The following is a 19,090-nucleotide window of genomic DNA, read 5'->3' as shown; positions in this document are numbered from 1 at the left end:
GAAAAATCAAGCATAAAATAGGAAACATTCTCCTTAATCTCTATCTCAAGTTCCTCTCTATCATCTCTATACTTGTCCAAACTCATGATTAAGAATAACAACTTTAAATCACAAGAAAAAAAAATAGAGTTAGTAGCAATGCATTTCCTCACGTGTTTGCACTCTTTTACCACTTTTTGTAATTTTTCTAATTGAATTTTAGAGTTTAGAACATCCCAACAACTCAAAAGAAATGCTTAGAATATTAAAATCCTAACAAAGAAAAGCAAGTTCAAACACACTAGAAAGAAGATATAAGACAAAAATGAATGATAGCAAAAAGACAAGACTATGTACTACTTGATTATATCAATTTAGAGTGTAATCACAATCAAATAATACCTTAACAATGTAAAGAAAACAAAGATGACAAGACTGAAAAAAAAAATAGCAAATAAGAATTGAGAAATAGATAATTTAGGCAAAAATATAAAAATTTGAATTACTAAAAGGTAAATCAAATATGGAACTTAAAATATTTTTATCCAACAAAACAAGAAAGCAAAAATATTTAAACTAAATCAGAATTCTCATGTATAATTAATTTTTAGAGCTAAATTAATTATTTTGTGTCAAAGAAATTTATTTGAAATTCTAAACATGCACATGTATGTGAGTGATTAAATATGGTATCAAATTGATTAAAACAGTAGAAAATCTATCCAAACAACCCCTAAAACAATAAGAATATGCAAATTAGGGCAAATGAGGCAATTTATTTAGGCACAAGAAACTTCAAGTCCTAATTCAACTGGGACAAAAAAACAAATCTAAGAGGGAGAAATATTCCTCCAAGACACATCAAGAATTTTTTTTTTCTTTCTCTTCTTAATTTTTTTCTTTTTCTTTTCTTTTTACTTCTCTTTTTTCTGCTTCTTTTAATTTTCTATTTTTTTTACTGAATTAACTAATAATAAAACTTAACTAATTTAACCACCAAAATTGAATCAACAACTAATCAAACAAGTTTAGACCCTAAACAAATTAAACTAATATAAGACCGAAACTTCAGAAATAAAAAATACAAGAAAACTCAAATTTAAAACTCTAAACTAAGATAAATTAAAATTTATATTAACTTTTAGCTTTGATATTAACCGACACGGAACCCTATACATTAAGTCCAAAAACTTTGATAAGATGGAGTAACTCTAAAAATCAATAATAAATTCTCTTGTATGACACCTAACACAAAAGACAGTAAAAATATTAATAATTAAGAATTAGAGAAACTAGACAAACATCACAATTGAATTGATAAACTTACCTTAATTCTTAATGTATTTAGAAGGATATAATCTCACGCTCTCACAGTAATAAAGGTACGCAAATAGTATGAATAATGAGTCTTATTTACGTAAAGAACGGTCGAAATTTATATAGAGAAAATTAAATTTAATTCTAATGGCAGCTCAATTGTGCGGATCTAAATTGTCTTATTGTTAGATTAAGTAACAAAACTTTTAAATCAGACAGAATTTGCTGTTTATGCAATGAAGACGAAAAGAAAATGGCTTTGACGTTTTCCTTGTACGGTTTCGCAATTGCCTTTACGCCACATGCTCTACCTCACAAAATAGACTTGGCCTATATATTTTTTAGAAAATTTATTTTTTAAGAAAACAACTCATTTTTTAATTGTTGAATTTTAATATTAGAAAATAAAGAATGCTAATCAAATTCAAAAAGTTTAATGATATTAACAAAATTTTCCAAATTTAATTATATTATAGAATTATAGAAAATAAATTAATATTTAATTAAATAATTTGTCTTTCAATTTATACATTGTGAAAGTTTAAATAAATAGTGCTAAATTTAATAATATTATAAGTATTTATTTTTAAATACGTAAGAGTCAATTAATTTAAAATAAAAAAATTATTAAATTATTTTACAAAATTCGATTAACAATGTTAAATTTATATAAACACTTTTGCGATTAATAATATAATTTTAATATATATAACATTAAATTTGAATAAAAAATAACATAAATTTTAAATTTAAATATAAAATAATATATTTAATTTAAAGTTTTTAAATATTAAAACAATATATTTCGAATAGTTTTCTATAAAATCTTATCGATTATAATTATTTTTTAAAGATTTTAAATTATGACAAAAATAATTAAAGAATTTAAACAGAAAAAATTAAGATATTAAAATTTATATAAACTCTATAATTAATTTAATTAATAAAATTAAACTAGATTAAATATTTTTTATTAATTTAATATATATATATATATATAATATTATAATATATAAAAAAATTAAAAAATAAACTAAATATTTTAACGGATATAAAAACATGCAATACACATAGGTTATTCTAATATAAAAATAGGATTAATCTAATCTATAGATTATAAAGATTACTTTTAATAAATTTATCATATTCTATAATTAGATTTAAATAAAAATTCAATTAAATTAAAATATTAAATTATAATAAATTTATTTTTATTTTTTAATCAATTATAATAAAAATAATTGATAAATTTCAATAGTAAAAATTTATTTTTATAATTAATAATATATTATTAATTTTTTTTACAATATAATAAATTTTAAATTTAAATTGAAGAATAATCTATTTAATTTAAAGTTTTTAAACATTAATAAATTTATATATCTTATTATTTTCTTAATTAATTCTTAAAACTAATTTAACAAATACAAAAATTTCTCCAAACAATATTTAGTATAGATAAATTATAGAAATTGATAATCTAAAATTCCGAAAATAGGGTTTTACAATAGATTTTTAAATTTAGAAAAAATTTAGACTTAGAGGGGAGTATCTCCCTTTTTTTTTGTTTCTTCCGTCTGCTAATGACGTATAACAGACTGGCTATCACTGGGCCACCTGTCCTTGCCACGTTGATACGGACGTACGAGGAAATCATATTTCTGTTCCATGCGTAACGGCCCCTGATGAACGCGCATGCGGGCGGTCCCACGTGAAGGATTGGTAGGTCTCCTTCCTGATTCCGGACTGAACCGGAAGATATGATATGGGCTGAACCTAGAGAGGATTTATTCGTCGGGCCCAAAGAGCTAGGCCGGCCTGATTGAGGAGATTGATGGGAGTCCGGTCTCCAGACTGAGTGGACCAGACTTGATGCATGTATGAGGCTTGAGGGCCTCTAGATAATGGGCTGATATCGTCCCAGACCAGAGTGAAGAAATCCAGCGGTCATTAGAAATTAAAAAAATTAAAGATATTTAATTGAAATAAATTTTAAATTATTAATTCACTAAATAATTAGTGATTTTATGTATTTTTATTTTTATTTTTTAATATTTATTAATTAAATTTAACTTTTTATTTAATTTATAATTTAAAAATATAAATTTATTATTTTAATAATCTTCTTAACATTTATCTAATATTTAAACATGTTATTTTAATAATTTTTATTTTAAAATTAATTTAATAGTATTTAAATTAATTTAGATTTTCTTAATAAACTCCAAAATTATTTTAAAATAATAAAATTATAATCTAATATATATCCTTATTTAAAAAATTTAATCTTATTATAATAATTAGTGTAACTAAACAAATCTTTTTAAAAGTATAATTTTGTTAATTAATAATATTAGTAATTTATTTCATTAATTAAAATTTCTTTATTAGTGTTTTATATGAAAAATATAATTTTTTTATCTTTTCTGTTATATAATTTTAACATATTAATATCTGTTTTTTTATTTTATTAAAACTTTATTTTAAATATTTCTCTATTATACATAATTTAATAATATTATTTAAAATTCCAAATTATATTTTTAAAAATATTTTGAACCTTAAAATTTAATTAAACTTATTTTATAATTATTATAATATATATTTTACATTAAAATAATGCAATTTACTAAAATGGTCCTCCAATTATTAATTTATGAAAATCATCATAGTTAAATATGATAGTTTTGATAATTTGTGAAATTAATGATAATTAAATTATTAATAGGACTGTAAATAAATCAGCTAAATTATTTGAAATTTGACAGAATAAAAATTTGATTTGACTTAATTTATTTTTTAAATAAACTGAGTTCGAATATAATTTTTAAGTTGTTTTTTGAATAAATAAAATAAAAGAGATTAGAAAAAAATAATTTAATAAGAAAAAGTTAGAAATATGAGAAAAAGAAAAAAAATGATGGAAAAGAAAGAAATGATAGAAAAAAGATGAAAAATAATAGATAGAAAGAAAATGTCAAACTGATGAACAGGAAAAATAATATAAAATGGAAAAAAAATTATGGATAATGCAAGAAAATAATAAAAAAATGAAAATAATGAAAAAAATAAGAAAACAATATGAAAATATTGAAAGAAAATTACAATAATTATAAAAATTTTTCAAAGAAAAAGTTTAAAGTAGTTGAGGAGAAATCAGAGTGTTCCTAGTCCGATGTAGACAGATCACTTACTTGTGACTTACGACAGCATAGACGCTACGAAAGCCGCCATAGTCAAAGAAACATGAGCACGAGCAGTACAAGGTATTGTTCTAAAAATTGTATTACTCTTGCTACAAATGTGGATTCACCAAGATACCCAAGTCCCAGAACAAATACTTCCTTCAGGTTTCTTGATAAGTGTATCCATGGCGTCCTTATGCTTCATTACATGCTGCTTTGTTCCCATTTTGATAATTTCTTCACAAGCTCTTGCACTAGCTGGTTTTGCAACTCCATTTGCAGCTGGTAAAAACAAAGTGGCATCAGTGACAAAGGAAGCAGAGGCTCTTCTAAGATGGAAAGCCAGTATTGACAATGAAAGCCAAGCTCTCCTGTTCTCCTGGATTGCTGGAGCAAGCCCTTGCAATTGGTCTGGAATCCACTGCAACAAGGCTGGAAGTGTCACTAACGTAAGTCTTATTAATTCTGGTCTGAAAGCAAGACTTGAGAGTCTCATCATCACCTTCTTGTCCTTAACCAATCTCATCGATCTCAACCTTAGCAACAATTCCTTACATGGGATTATCCCTTCACAAATTGGGTATCTTTCTAAGCTCAAGTTCCTTGACTTGTCTTTTAACAGTATCACTGGCTCTATACCTCAAGAAATTGGAATGTTGAGATCTCTTACAAGCCTGGAATTGTCTGAAAATTTTCTGACTGGTCCAATCCCAAGTTCTATAGGAAACTTGACAAAGTTGGTAATCCTTCGTCTTGGTAGGAATCAGCTTTCAGGTTCTATACCTCAAGAAATTGGAATGTTGAGATCTCTTACAAGCCTGGAATTGTCTGAAAATTTTCTGACTGGTCCAATCCCAAGTTCTATAGGAAACTTGACAAAGTTGGTAATCCTTCGTCTTGGTAGGAATCAGCTTTCAGGTTCTATACCTCAAGAAGTTGGAAAGCTGACATCTCTTTCTCACCTTGGATTATCAGACAACAACCTTTCTGGTATTATCCCAACTTCTGTCGGAAACTTGACAAGCCTGTTTTCTCTTTACCTTGATGTCAACAAACTTTCTGGAACTCTGCCCTCGGGGATGAACAATATGACTTCTTTGCGAGCTTTTGTAGTATTTTCCAATAGATTAAGTGGCCATTTTCCGCAAGACATCTGTGCTGGTGGATTTCTTTTTTATTTCGGAGCTTTTGACAATGATTTTACAGGTCCTATCCCCAAAAGCTTGAGAAACTGTAGTAGCTTAGTGAGAGTTAGGCTTGAGAGGAACCAGCTTACAGGAAATATATCCCAAGTTTTTGGCGTAAACCCAAATTTGTACTACATAGATTTGAGTGAAAACAAATTCTATGGCGAGCTCTCATGGAATTGGAGCCTTTTCCAGAATTTGACAACCCTGAAAATCTCAAAGAATAATCTCTCTGGTGAAATACCATCTGAGCTTGGAAATGCAACTCAATTGCGTTCAGTTGATCTATCTTCCAATCACCTAGTTGGAAAAATTCCTGAAGAGTTGTTAAAGTTGATGCTTATCAATCTTGCTCTTGACAATAACTTTATCTCCGGCAGCATTCCTCCAGAAATAGGAAGGTTATCTGATCTTCAAGGTCTTAACTTGGCAGTAAACAATTTAAGTGGAGCAATTCCTGAACGGCTTGGAGAATGCTCAAATCTGTTGTTCTTGAATCTTAGCATGAACAAATTTACTGAGAGTATTCCTCTGGAGATTGGCAATCTAAACTCTCTTGAAAGCCTTGATTTCAGTGAAAATCTGCTGATAGAGAAGATACCACAAGAGTTGGGGAGGCTGCAAAGACTGGAGATGTTGAATCTCTCGCACAATAAGCTGTCAGGTTCCATTCCTACTACTTTTGATAATTTGTTAAGCTTGACAATGGTGGATGTATCTTACAATGAGTTAGAGGGTCCTGTCCCTGATGTTAAAGCCTTTCGCAACGCCCCATTCGCTGCGTTGCGAAACAACTCGAATTTATGTGGCAATTCCACTGGTCTGAAGGCTTGTGCTGTCCATGTCCTTAACCGCAAAAAGACTCGGAAACAAGGCAAAAAAGTTGTGTACTTGATTGTCTTTCCTCTTGTGGGCATTTTGTTTCTGGCTGCTGTAATGCTTGGAAGTTTCTTTATCTGCAGAGCTAGAAATAAGAAGGCCGACTCGGCCGGAACAAGGCAAGAAAATGTCTGTTCAATATGGAGCCAAGATCACGGAATGCAATATGAAAACATAATTGAGGCTTTGGAGGATTTCAACTCAAAATATTGCATTGGGGTAGGAGGACAAGGAGTTGTTTACAAAGCTGTGCTGCCAACAAGTCAGATAGTTGCTGTGAAGAAATTCCATCAATCACAAGATTGTGCAGAGATAGATAATTTAAAAGCATTTAGAAACGAGATTGATGTGCTGACGAATATTCGCCATCGAAACATAGTGAAGTTATATGGTTTTTGTTCGCATCCTAAACATTCATTTCTGGTTTATGAATTCATGGAAAGAGGAAGTCTCAGAATGATTTTAAACAATGAAGAAGAAGCAAGAGAATTGGATTGGGTCAAGAGAGTGAATGTTATTAAAGGAATGGTTAATGCATTGTCCTATTTGCATGATCATTGCTTTCCTCCAATTATTCATGGAGATATTTCAATCAACAACGTTCTTTTGGATTCAGATTCTGAAGCTCATATCTCTGATTTTGGGACAGCTAGGCTCTTAATGCCTGGCTCTTCCAACTGTTTATCACATGCTGGAACATTTGGCTACACTGCTCCAGGTGCATATCTTACTTCAATTACTATAAATTTAGTAGTTTTGACCCTGCAATCCTAATCAACAGGCAGCATCAATGTTGACAATGTTTTTATTTTTTGCAGAGTTAGCTTACACAATGAAAGTGAACGAAAAGTGCGATATCTATAGCTTTGGAATGGTAACGTTAGAAATTATAATGGGAAAACATCCGAGAGATCTCCTTCTATTTCTTTCAACATCACCATCGCCATCATCTTCATCTTCATCTTCATCATCCTTACCGGTGGATCAATATACGCTTGTGAAGGATGTAATCGACCAACGCCTTCCACCTCCAGAAGCCAAAGTTGCTAAGGAAGTAATATATATTTCAAAACTTGCATGTGCATGCTTGAATATCAATCCCCAATGTCGGCCAACCATACGACAAGTTTGTTTGGAGTTGGAAACTAAATGGCTTCCATTAACAAAGACATTCTATGCAATGCAGTTGGGAGATATATTGGTTTAGGGGAAGTGTCAATGGCCAATATATCCTTTAGAAGAATTTATCTAAGCTAATTTGCTATGGTTATATCTCCAAGTTCTCATTCTTTGATTTGTCTTAAGGACTCAATCTATAGACAAAACAGAAAAGTTCACTTATTTTGAGAAAACCCCATTATTCTCCTCAAATCAAGAAACAGAGGAGACTTTTTTTTTTGTCAGAGTTAGGAAACTTCGATCACGAAGAAGGCTTCTCTTCGATTATTTCTTTAACAGACCTAGCAGACAAGGGGTGAAAATTGAAACCCCACTCATTAACAAAACCCTTTATCAAAACCCACTTCTCCTCTTGATGCAGTTTGCTCCGTTGTCTTCTCAATTCCTCCCTCGCCATAGCCAAATGCTGGCAGAGCTCAGTGAATAGTAATTCTTTGCTCTTCTTCATGGCCTCTTCTCTTTGCGCCAAATGGGTGTTTACCTTTGCAACTTCTTTAGCCAATCTGATGCAAGATCAACATCGCTGATGCTGGTACTGGTGCATGGGATTTGGGTTTTGATTGTGTAGGTGAAATGGGTCGCAGTTGGAAAGAGATAGGGTTGGGATTTTAGGAGTTGAGAAAGGGCATTTAGGCATAAGAGTTGGATTCTTGAGGCCATCTTTTTTTTTTTTTTTTTTTTTTTTTTTTTTTTTTCTTGTTTTTACGAATTCTTGAGGCCATTTCGAGGGACAGGGTTATGATTTCCTTGGAAGGGTTTTGGAATTGCTGGGATTTGGTAAGAACCAAACCGATAAATTGAGGATAATTTATTAGTTTTCTAATTTTAACATATTTTCAATTTAATCACTTAAATTTAATTTCTTTTTTAAAAATTAAATCATATTAAAATAAATAAAAAATTAAATTAAAATTTTAAATTAATCCAATTCCATTGATTTTTTAGCTTCAAATGAAAATAGGACCGGCAGAGACTCTATCATCCCCCAAATGACTGCAAGCCTATATGTTTATAATTTTTTTCAATAATTATTATTATTATAATATAATAATATATTTATACTATTTTATATCATTTTTAAATTACCGAAAATTATGCTTTTACAAGATTTTTTAAAAGTTATTTTTATATGTGAAAACAAATATTTTTACAAATTTAAAAAATTTTTAGTATATGTCTTGATATATTATTTTTAAATATAAAAAATAATTAAATATTTATTGAAAATTTATGATAAATATAAAAAGTAATTTTTTATAATATAAATATATTAAATTTATATTTATAATAGTAATTTAAAATATTATTATGAATAAATATTAGTAATAATAATTTAAATTGTGTATTTTTATTTTTAATTAAATAAAAATAATTATAAATAATTAATTAAAACTAATATAGTAGCCATGAGATGATAATACATACAATTTAATTTAATTAAAATAGCTCCAAATAGTGCTATTCAATTAGTACAAGATGACACATCGATTAGGGTCAACAGTAGGTTTAAATCGAAAAAATTAACCAAATCGAATTAATTTGAAAATTCAGTTTAATTTTTTTATTTATTTTGATTTTATTCCGTTTTTAATTTTAAAAATTTTGATTATTTCGATTCGGTTCGATTTTAATTAGAAAAAAAATTTTAAAAATCGAACCGAATCGATTAGTGATAATAATATAAAGAGATTACATTATATTAAGATTAAATATTTCAATTAAATTTTAAAATACTAAAAATTAAAGTCTAAAAAATAATAAATTTATTAAAAATTCAAATCGATCAAATCGAATTGAATCAAATCGAATCAGATCGATTCAATTCGATTCGATTTCTGATCAAAATCAAATCTATTCAATTTTCATAAATACTAAAATTTCAATTTTCAATTTATTCAATTCGGTTTGGTTTTAAATCAAACTTACCTGGCTTTTTTTTTATAATTTTTTATTAATAAAGTTTTTTAGTGTCAAACACTAAAAGAAAATACTCTTTTTATTAAAATAAATATTTTTCTATTTTATTCATTCTAAATTATAAGATGTTTTTTAATATAAAAAATAAAATTAATGAAATAATACAAGTGAAGTATAGTATGAAAAGGAAAATATATTATTTTTATTATTTTTAATTATATTAATTATTTTTTTACTAATTTACGTGAAAAAATTTCTATTATTTAAGATATATTAGTATATAACAAAATAAGATTAATGGTATTTTTTAAAAAATTTTTAATGATATTTAATTTAGTATTAAAATATATTTAGTATAATAAAATAAAAACAAAAAAATTTAAGAAATTAAAATTTAATATATTTAGTATAATATTTTTTTATTTTCTAATTTTTTGTTATTTTAAATTTATTATTTATTTATTTTAAATTATAATAATATATAAATTAATTATTATAATTTTATTTAATTTTTAAGAAAATTTTAATATATTTTTTTAATATTTAATAAATTTAACATATTTATAATGAATATACTTAAAAAATTAATAAAATTTAAATCAGAATGTATCCAAAAAAGGAAAAATATTTTTTAAAAAAAATGATTTCGGATGACACGGAGGAGGTTAGAGTACGTGTAGACCGAAAAAATAAAACACACCAAAGAAGAAAGTCATTAATGGAGTAGAACAGATTTGAAAATTGCAAAAAAGTCAATAATCCAATTTCTAAACCTAATGATTGTTGGTGTGGTTCAAAACTCCTCCTTATCTTGCAGGACACCATCTACACATCCACTGCTTCTTTCTCTGTTTCTTGGAAGATTACTCTGTTTCTCTGACACGCTCGATTCTTGACTTTGATTTGGTTTCGCTTTTGATCAGCTTTTTAATTCTCTTTCATCTCTTATATAAACCATCTTAGTTCCACCCCGGAGATCATTGTCGTCTTCTTCTTCAATTATTCAAAAACAAAAATCTGTTCTTCATCAACAGTTGTGTCTCGGTTTCTGGGTTCTTGATTTTCTGCGTTTTTGTATCCAAATACGAAGATGAAGATGAAGAAGCTCTCAGGCACAAACATTGCAATGATAGTTCTCGTGGTCGCGCTTATTGCTTTGATGGTAACTTCAGCAGATGCTCGAATTGGCGGCGGCGGAGGTGGTGGAAGGGGTGGCGGCGGCGGCGGTGGTAGAGGTAGTGCAGGTGGGGGTGCGAAAGGTGGTGGCAGTAGCGGTGGGAAAAGTGGAAGTGGGAACAGAGGTGTAGGTAGTGGAACTAGAGGCAGAGGAATTGTAGGTGGTGGTGGTGTTATAGTAGGAACAGGTGGTGCTACTGCGGCTGGAGGTGGTGGTACGAGTGTGAACAGAGGTCAGCACGCAAGCTCAGCCTCCGTGACATGTGGACCAGCTTCCAAAAATGGGTTCATTGCAGGGCTACCTCTAATGCTAGTAATTTTCTTGATGGTGTAAAGGTTGCATACTGTCAGCTGTGCATTCTTATTTTGGATTGTCAATTATTTCCTAAAACAAGTGAATAAATTTTTTTTTTGAAATTGGGAATTAAATACGAATTTGAAATTTCTCAAATTTATTTATTTAAATACGGCTAATACCGTGTGAGTGCTAAAATATGATGATGAATCTCTTGGGTATTTGCTTCTTTGCTGTTGTAATTTAGAGAAAAGAAATGAAATGTCAATACATACAAGCCAATTTTACCAATTGCTTTTGTATATCTAAACAACATTATTAATAAAAAATATTTATCTGAATTGAATTTACATGAATACTCAGAGATTTTATATAAAATTTATTATATATTTTATATTATAGTTTCTTATACATATTTATTTATATTAATATATAATATTTTATATAAATTTTGCAACCCAAATATACTAATGCATCAGCAACTTTATCCACAAAATCAAAGTACATGTAGCTCCAAGTCCTTTTAAATGCCATAAGCAGATAAGGAATCAGCACACCAGCTGCAAATCCCAGCCCAATGGCAAGGTAAAGCAACTTATCAACAATGTAACCATCGCCATTATCAATCTGACCATTGATTCCTGGAATAGGTGGACCAGAATCAGAACATTCAACAGCAAGAGGAGCACCATCCAGGATTTCCAGCAAAAGAAGACGCCTCAAAAGTTGACATTTGTCCTGCATAAGGGATTCTTCCTGAGAAATTATTTTATGACATGTTCAAGAATTCCAGAAAGGACATTGAGATGATGCTTGAAGGAATTGGACCAGAAAACCTATTACATGATAGATCAAGTGATGCCAACTGATGCAGTTCTGAAATGCTCTGGGGGATTTGACCACTGATTTCATTCCTTGACAAGTTCAAAACCACCAATCCTGCCAATTTTGTTACTTCATGTGGGAACTCCCCATGAAAATTGTTTCCTGAAAGGTCTATGCAAGTTAGAAAGGAAAGAGTCCTTGTGTATTCTAAAGACTGGCCTTTCGTATTCACAATTACATTTTCTTCATAATAGACACCAGCCACCCACCCATAAATTAAATCCTGCTTAATATTTTGTTCTTGAGTCATGGCTTTGAGATTACTCATTCCTGGAGGAATGCTTCCACTCAGCTGATTTTCTGCTAGATCCAGGATTTTCAAAGAAGTCAAATTCAAAAGTGCAGAAGGAATTTTTCCTGAAAAGGCATTGGATCTCAAGCTAAGAACTTTTAGATATGGAAAAACATCTCCAGGCCATTGTGGGATTTTGACTATTAATCTATTGTATCCAAGGTCCAGAGTTTCCAAACTCCACAAACCTTTGAAAGACGAAGGGAGTTTTCCTGTGATCATGTTGTCCCTCAGATGCAATGTTTGAAGATCAGATAACTGACCCAAAGACCTTGGAATTTTTCCTGATAAATTGTTGTTCTGAAGATCAAGGACCTCCAGGTAAAGGCAATTGCCTATACTCTTAGGAATGCTTCCTGTTAAAGTGTTCCTTGAAAGGTCAATGACACTTGCTACCTGCAGTTCCCCTATAGATGTTGGGATTTCACCAGAAATTTGGTTATTTGCAAGAGAAAAGAAGCTAAGGAATGACAAGTCACCAATATTTTCTGGGATAGGGCCAGAAAAATTGTTATGAGAAAGATTTAAAATTATAATTTGGTTAGTTGGAAGAGGAATTGGCCCTTCAAGGAGATTGAAACTCAAATCAGTGAATGCATTAAAATGTACTTTGAATTTATTTGGTAACTGACCCCATAATGAATTGGAAGAAAAGTTTAACAAAGAGAGGTTGCCAGAAATATCCCAAAACCAACTGGGTATAGGGCCTGACATGTAACATCTTCAAACACATAGCTAGAGCAGTGACATCACTAGGTAGGGCTAGGCTATTTCACTACTAGAGTAAGTGGCCTTAGGGAATGTGCTAGCATAACTCTAAACTGCTAATAACTGAATCATAGAAAACTCAAATAAAGAAACAGACGTATTCAGAAATAAAGCAGACAGTGTGATTAGCGAGTCGGGAACGAGTCACTTTCGAAAGGTGCTTAGGGTTTTCCGACGTGCTTGCTTGAGGTGCTTGTTTATATTCGTCATGCTTGCTTAAATGAAAAGGACTTTTAAAGGCTAAAAGCATATTTTAGTAGGTCAATCTATGATTAGTGAAAGTTTAAAAAACTAAATTGAAACATGGTAAAAAGTTTAGTGGGTTAAAGTGTAAATATGGAAAGTTAAAACATAAAAGTCAAATTTTACTTTCCATGTGTCACCTAACTAAGGAAAGGAGAAATGAAAAAGAAAATTAAAAAAAGAAAAAGGGATTTTCTTCTTTCTTCCTCCACCATTGCCGTAGCTCACCCATTGAAAAAAACCAAAGCTTTGTTTTGTCTTCCTTCCACCAAAGCCAAGCCAAACCTCACCAAGCTTGAAAATTCAAGGTAAGCTTAGAAAGGTGAAGGAAATAACATCTTCTCATTTCTTCATGCATGAATTTTCATTATAGAGCTTTAATTTATAGTTTATTCAATCCTTCTCTAAGATATAAATTGACCTAGGTGAAGGAACATCAAAGGGAAAGGAGATAGCTAGAGATTAGAAGAGAAAAAGAAAGAAGGAATCCAAGAAAGGTTTGGTGTTTGTATGATTTTTCTGTTTTCCTTTGATTCTGCCATAATAAGTGAAATTAGGGGTTGATTTTACTTGCTGAAAATGTTGTTTTGATTGTATAAATATGTTATATGAGTGTTAAAATGATGTTTGAAAGGCTTAGAGTAAAGAAAGTTAACATGAGATCTAAAAGTGCAAATCTAGCAGAATAGGTTGTAACAGGACAGCTTGTGTTGATTTTCTTATAACTTATTGTGTGGTTATTGAAATTAAGCCTAAGATATACCAAATGAAAGATAAGACAAAGAGCTAAAACTTTCATGAATTGACCAAATTCTGAATCTGTAGGTAAGATGATGAAAATTTGAAGTGAACCTAAATTGGATACAGAGTTAGTGCATCCGGAACAGTGTGTATTGATTATACTATAACTAATTATGTACTCAGAAAAATTTGTTAATACCAGTGCCAAATGAATCCTAAGAAGTATACCTAAAACTTTGTAGAAGACACTTAAGCTTTAATTTGTATGGAAATGTATGAATCTGATAATTTTTGTGATACTATAAACAGGTACTAATACTGGACTGATTAAGACCTGATTGAGCAGCTTGTAAAGAAAAATTCATAACTTAAGTTAGGATGATCAGAATTGCATGAATCATACCTTGTTGGAAAGATAAGACATAAATGTACATTTCTTCTGAAGAAACTGAAGTTAAATTATAACTCTAAACTACTTGAAAAGTTGATGCAATATATGGCAGAATGTAGTTTTCTACATTAAAATGCTAAGTCAATAAAGTTTTGCACTATTTGCCATGAGTTTTCCATATTGTAAATCTTGGCATATGATATAATAGTGCTTGGCCCTGGTAAACGTAATAGGAGTCGAGGTTAGTATAAGGGTATGGCATGCCATATAAACATACAGAGTTCGCAGTACTGCTACCGATACATGATCTATATTTGAGGTTACATATCTGGTACCTCATAAGCATGGCCACAGAGCTCTGCTATCACAGATTTGGCCTCTGAGCCTACCGTTCGGCACCCTGTGCCTACCGTTATAACTCCTTATCTACCTAGTCGATCCTACTATGTGTTTATAAGGGCTAAGATCTTAGTTAAGATTGATACTTGATTTTGTGAACTTATTAGTGAGTGTTAATATGTTTGCATCTATTACATGCACTAAGCTGTGGTGATTTGCTATGAATAGAAAATGTGCAATAAAGGAAAAAGAAGATGTTTTTATTCTGTTTATCTGTAAATGTGAACTTGTTTACGCTATTTTGTTATTTGTTGTTATCACCCACTGAGCCTTAGCTCAGCGTGTTGGTTTTTACCTCACGCAGGTTGTAGATAAAGTAGGCACGCGAAGTTCATCAAAGGTCTACATCAGATATCAAGGCCATTATCATAGCTGGTTCTTTTGAGTCTCTGAGTCATAGTACAGTTTTATTTTGGCATGTACATATTAAATAGAGTGAGTTGTAAAGATTATGTAATAAAAAATAGTAAGATATCAAATGACAGTTGTTAGTGTAATTATAAGTGTGATGTTCATATGTATTACAGGTTAAAGTGCTAATGAAACAGAGGAAATTCTGCCGAAAAATTTTGGTTTAGAAATCTCACATTTATTGATGAAAGTTACATGCATTACCTAAAAACGTGGTATTTACAGATAAAAGAAATTGTTTAGTCCTGATATATCTAAAAAGGTATAGTTTGTGACATTCCTTGCTCTATCTACTCTTTGATAGGGTAAGGGGTGTTACATGACATATTAGCATTTGATAAATCCAGATCAAGAAGATGCCTTTGTGATTTAAGCCATCCTGGAAATGAACCTAAATGACATGAAGACAGCATGAGGGACTCAACTTGAAATGGTGGATCCCAATTAGGACTAATTTTGAAAATGAAAGAATTCCAAGAAAAGCTTAGGACTTTGATTTTTGTTAGCTTTGCAAAATGAGATTCAGAGACAATACCAGTGAGACAATTGGAAGAAACATCTAGGAATGACAATTCAGAAAGCTTGCCCAAACTATCAGGGAGTGTTCCAGTCAAACGATTGGAAGAGACATCTAGGATGGACAAGTTTGAGATCTGCCCCAAGTTATTTGGAAGAGTTCCATTCAGTTCATTCTGTTTAAGTATCAGGACAGCTAAATGTCTCAATGTCCCAAAAGCAGCAGGGACAGAACCATGGAAGAAATTGGAATCCAAATTTAGTTGAACAAGATTTTGAAGTTGACCCAACCAGTTTGGCAATATACCAACCAAACGAGTTCTGATTAACAGCAAGTTCTGCAAATGAGGCAATGGACTTTCATAAAGACAAGACTTTGTCCCTTCAAGGTGTTCAGGTAAACTTCCTGTTAGATTATTATATGATAAATCAAGATGTTCCAGACTGCAAAGCTTGAAAATTGAGTTCGGAATGTTGCCCTCTATGCTACTGCCTGGCAAAGCAAGATGAGTGAGAGATGTCACGTTTCCAATAGAAGGTGGTAGCTTACCCTGCAAAAAATCAATCCCAATTGAATTTCTATTTTGCTCCAACTCTCCTCGAACAATTGATAGGTGCTGGCCATGAGACCGTTGCCCATGAGATTCAAGAACCGCAGATTTGGCAGCTTGGTAAAACGAACTGGAATGCTATCCCAAATGGAGTTAAAGCTGAGATCAATGTACATGAGGCTGGTGACGTTCACAAGCCATTGAGGGAATGAGTGAAAGATGTTATGACTAAGGTCTAACACAGCAAGTGAACTAAAATTAGTAAAGTTAAGAAACTAATGATGATCTAATTTCCCCACGCAACCCACAGCTTTCTGGAACTTTATCTGGGTTGTGGATATCAACAACAATAACATCTCCTGTCCAATTGTTGCAACCTACTCCCCACCACTGACAGCAATTGCTCCCTTCCCATGATGAGAGCAGGTTCTTTGGATCCACGAGTCCGTTTTTGAAGTCAATAAGAGTTTCTCTGTCAGATGCTTTGCAATTCACTAACTGGGCATTGCCATAATCGGCAAGCTATCCTGTCATCAAACAGATGACTGTAACAAATGTGTGAAGAAGAGATGATGTTTCCATTGAACTATTGTGAGTCTTATTTTTGCATTGACCCACAACATATAGTATCCATATACATTAAAAGAAGGGTGAGTTTACATTGATCTAATCATCAGAGACTCATCAGCTGATCTCTCATTTCTGATAATTTAGCATTGAATTTGTTCTGTTCACTTAAATTCCAATTAAAATCATATCGAAATCAACTAGAGGTCTAGATTAAGTTCCAAATCCCATTGTTCTTAATTTATTTTTTTTTTTTTAATGATGTATGCCGCGATCACCTTGCCACTGCTGGCCCCTGTGCCAAAAAGCCCTTTGAAAAGTGGGATTTAGAGAGAACACCATCCAGCCGATTGGAAGAGACATCTAGGTTTTTCAACAAAGAAAATTTGCCTCAACTTTCAGGAAGCTTTCCAGTCAAATGATTGAAAGAAACATCGAGGATTGACAACATTGAGATTTGTCCCAAATTGTCTGGATGAGTTCCATTTAGTTTGTTTTCTTCTAGTCTGAAAATCGTTAGACGTCTGCATGATTGAGCTCAACAAGATTTTTGAAGTAAATCAATCTACTCGAAAACGCATCAAACTGTTGAATTTTATATTAATTTAAGATATGATAACATCCTCTTTATAAGAGTTTTAAATATTCATCCCTAAGTTAGGTGAGTTAAACTTAATCCAAATTTAATATGATATCAAAATCTTTCTATATTGAATCTCCCGTAATTGTGTCACACTCATACAGTCATACAGTCCTAATCGCAGGAGAATGTCACCTTCTATATCATTTAGTATTTTTTTTAAAATATTTTGCTGATAACGGCATAATTTATTAAGATTAAAATGTCATTAATAAAAATTTTATCCTAACAAATATTTATTTTATTTATAGGAATCAAATTATCAATTTCTATTAAAGAAGAAAAATACCAAATCATTCTCATTTCAATGCTAATTTCAAGAACACTCGACATAGGCAACTCCAGCCTGTTGACAAAATCAACTATAGTGACACATAACCTACAGATGACAGTGCCATTTGTTAATAAATGTCATGACTCCAATCCAAGAAACTGAATATATATAAAAAAGTTGGCTGAATTTGTCATTGATCTCACTTTCAAGACATTTTCTTTCATGTTGCCTCCTAATAAGTAATTTTTCAAAGTTGCATTAAAAATTTGTCTCATTTTATTAATCAAGGTTTGATTTTTGTTCTTTCCTAGTAAATATTTCATTTTTTTACTTGTTTAAAGATCAACAGCAATAATGTTATTTTAGTTATTAGAGTCCAAGCTTTGGTATGATGAGATATGTAGAGTCAAAAAAGCCAAATACATAATGGCAGAGTTGACAAGGTTATGAAAGAAAAATTATTGATGAATATTAACCTAATGCTCTTCCTTTCAATAAACAAAAGGTGGTAAGCATGATATGCTTTTTAAATCAAAGAAAGAACCTGGAAATATCAAATATGTTGAGGTGAGTGAGATCTTTTTTTACAATATGTTTGTTCACAACAATGAAAATAAAGTCTCACCTAACATAGTAGCACTACATGTTGACTCGACCTGCAATTACGGGTGAATAGCATTTGGTTCAAATTGAAAAAAATTAATCGAACAGAATTAATTTGAAAATTCGGTTCAATTTTTTATTCTTTTCGGTGCTATTTTTATTTTAAACAATTTTAATTATTTCTATTCGATTCAGTTTTAGTCAGAAAAAAATTAATAAAATTGAATCGATGAGTGGCAATAGTTTATTATTTTTAATAATATAGAGAAATATTAAAATACTAAAAATAATGTGGAAAAAATAAAAAGTTCAATCAATTAAATCGAACCGAGTCAGACCAGTTCAATTCAAATTAATTTCTGTCCAAAATCTGTTCGGTTTAGTTTTTATAAATTCTAAATTTCAGTTTTCTTTTTATTCAGTTCGATTCGGTTTTAAATTGAACCAATCGAATGCTCACCCAACGTGCCGCTAAGGGTACTCACTTTTAGGTCTTGTTATTTTATTAGTTTCCCCTTTTCATTCTGCCTGCTAAGGGTACTCAAAGTCCAGCACTGCACATAAGAACACTGTTCTGATTAGTGAAAACAATGTGTGATTATTTTATCAGTAAAAGCTGACTCTTTACTTTTGCTGAGGAAAATGGGATCTCCTTGCAATTCTTGATTCAAAATAACCTATATATATATTGGAAT

The 19,090-nt window shown here is 30.7% G+C and overlaps 3 protein-coding genes across 3 annotated transcripts; 2 read left to right on the top strand and 1 right to left on the bottom strand.

Moving 5' to 3' along the window:
* The first annotated feature begins 4,452 nt into the window (after positions 1-4,452).
* On the top strand, positions 4,453-7,965 carry LOC110619186 (MDIS1-interacting receptor like kinase 2). Its single transcript, XM_021762459.2, has 2 exons — positions 4,453-7,265; positions 7,366-7,965. Exons 1-2 carry the CDS (start codon positions 4,598-4,600, stop codon positions 7,752-7,754), a joined length of 3,057 nt encoding a protein of 1,018 aa, XP_021618151.2. The 5' UTR covers positions 4,453-4,597; the 3' UTR covers positions 7,755-7,965.
* Positions 7,966-10,733: 2,768 nt separating this feature from the next.
* Positions 10,734-11,153, top strand: LOC110618907 (acanthoscurrin-1). The gene has a single exon (XM_021762180.1). It carries the CDS (start codon positions 10,734-10,736, stop codon positions 11,151-11,153), a length of 420 nt encoding a protein of 139 aa, XP_021617872.1.
* A 27-nt stretch (positions 11,154-11,180) lies between these two features.
* LOC110618906 (receptor-like protein EIX2) lies at positions 11,181-17,916 on the bottom strand. The gene is made up of 6 exons (XM_043958100.1): positions 17,902-17,916; positions 16,588-16,833; positions 15,564-16,449; positions 11,977-12,998; positions 11,583-11,870; positions 11,181-11,204 (listed from the first exon to the last, which is right to left on the bottom strand). Exons 1-6 carry the CDS (start codon positions 17,914-17,916, stop codon positions 11,181-11,183), a joined length of 2,481 nt encoding a protein of 826 aa, XP_043814035.1.
* Positions 17,917-19,090: the final 1,174 nt, after the last annotated feature.

This window comes from Manihot esculenta, chromosome 7, assembly GCF_001659605.2.
Source record: "Manihot esculenta cultivar AM560-2 chromosome 7, M.esculenta_v8, whole genome shotgun sequence".
Lineage (NCBI taxonomy): Eukaryota > Viridiplantae > Streptophyta > Magnoliopsida > Malpighiales > Euphorbiaceae > Manihot > Manihot esculenta.
The sequence above is the reverse complement of the archived record's forward strand: the minus strand, read 5'-3'. Positions and strand labels throughout refer to the sequence as shown.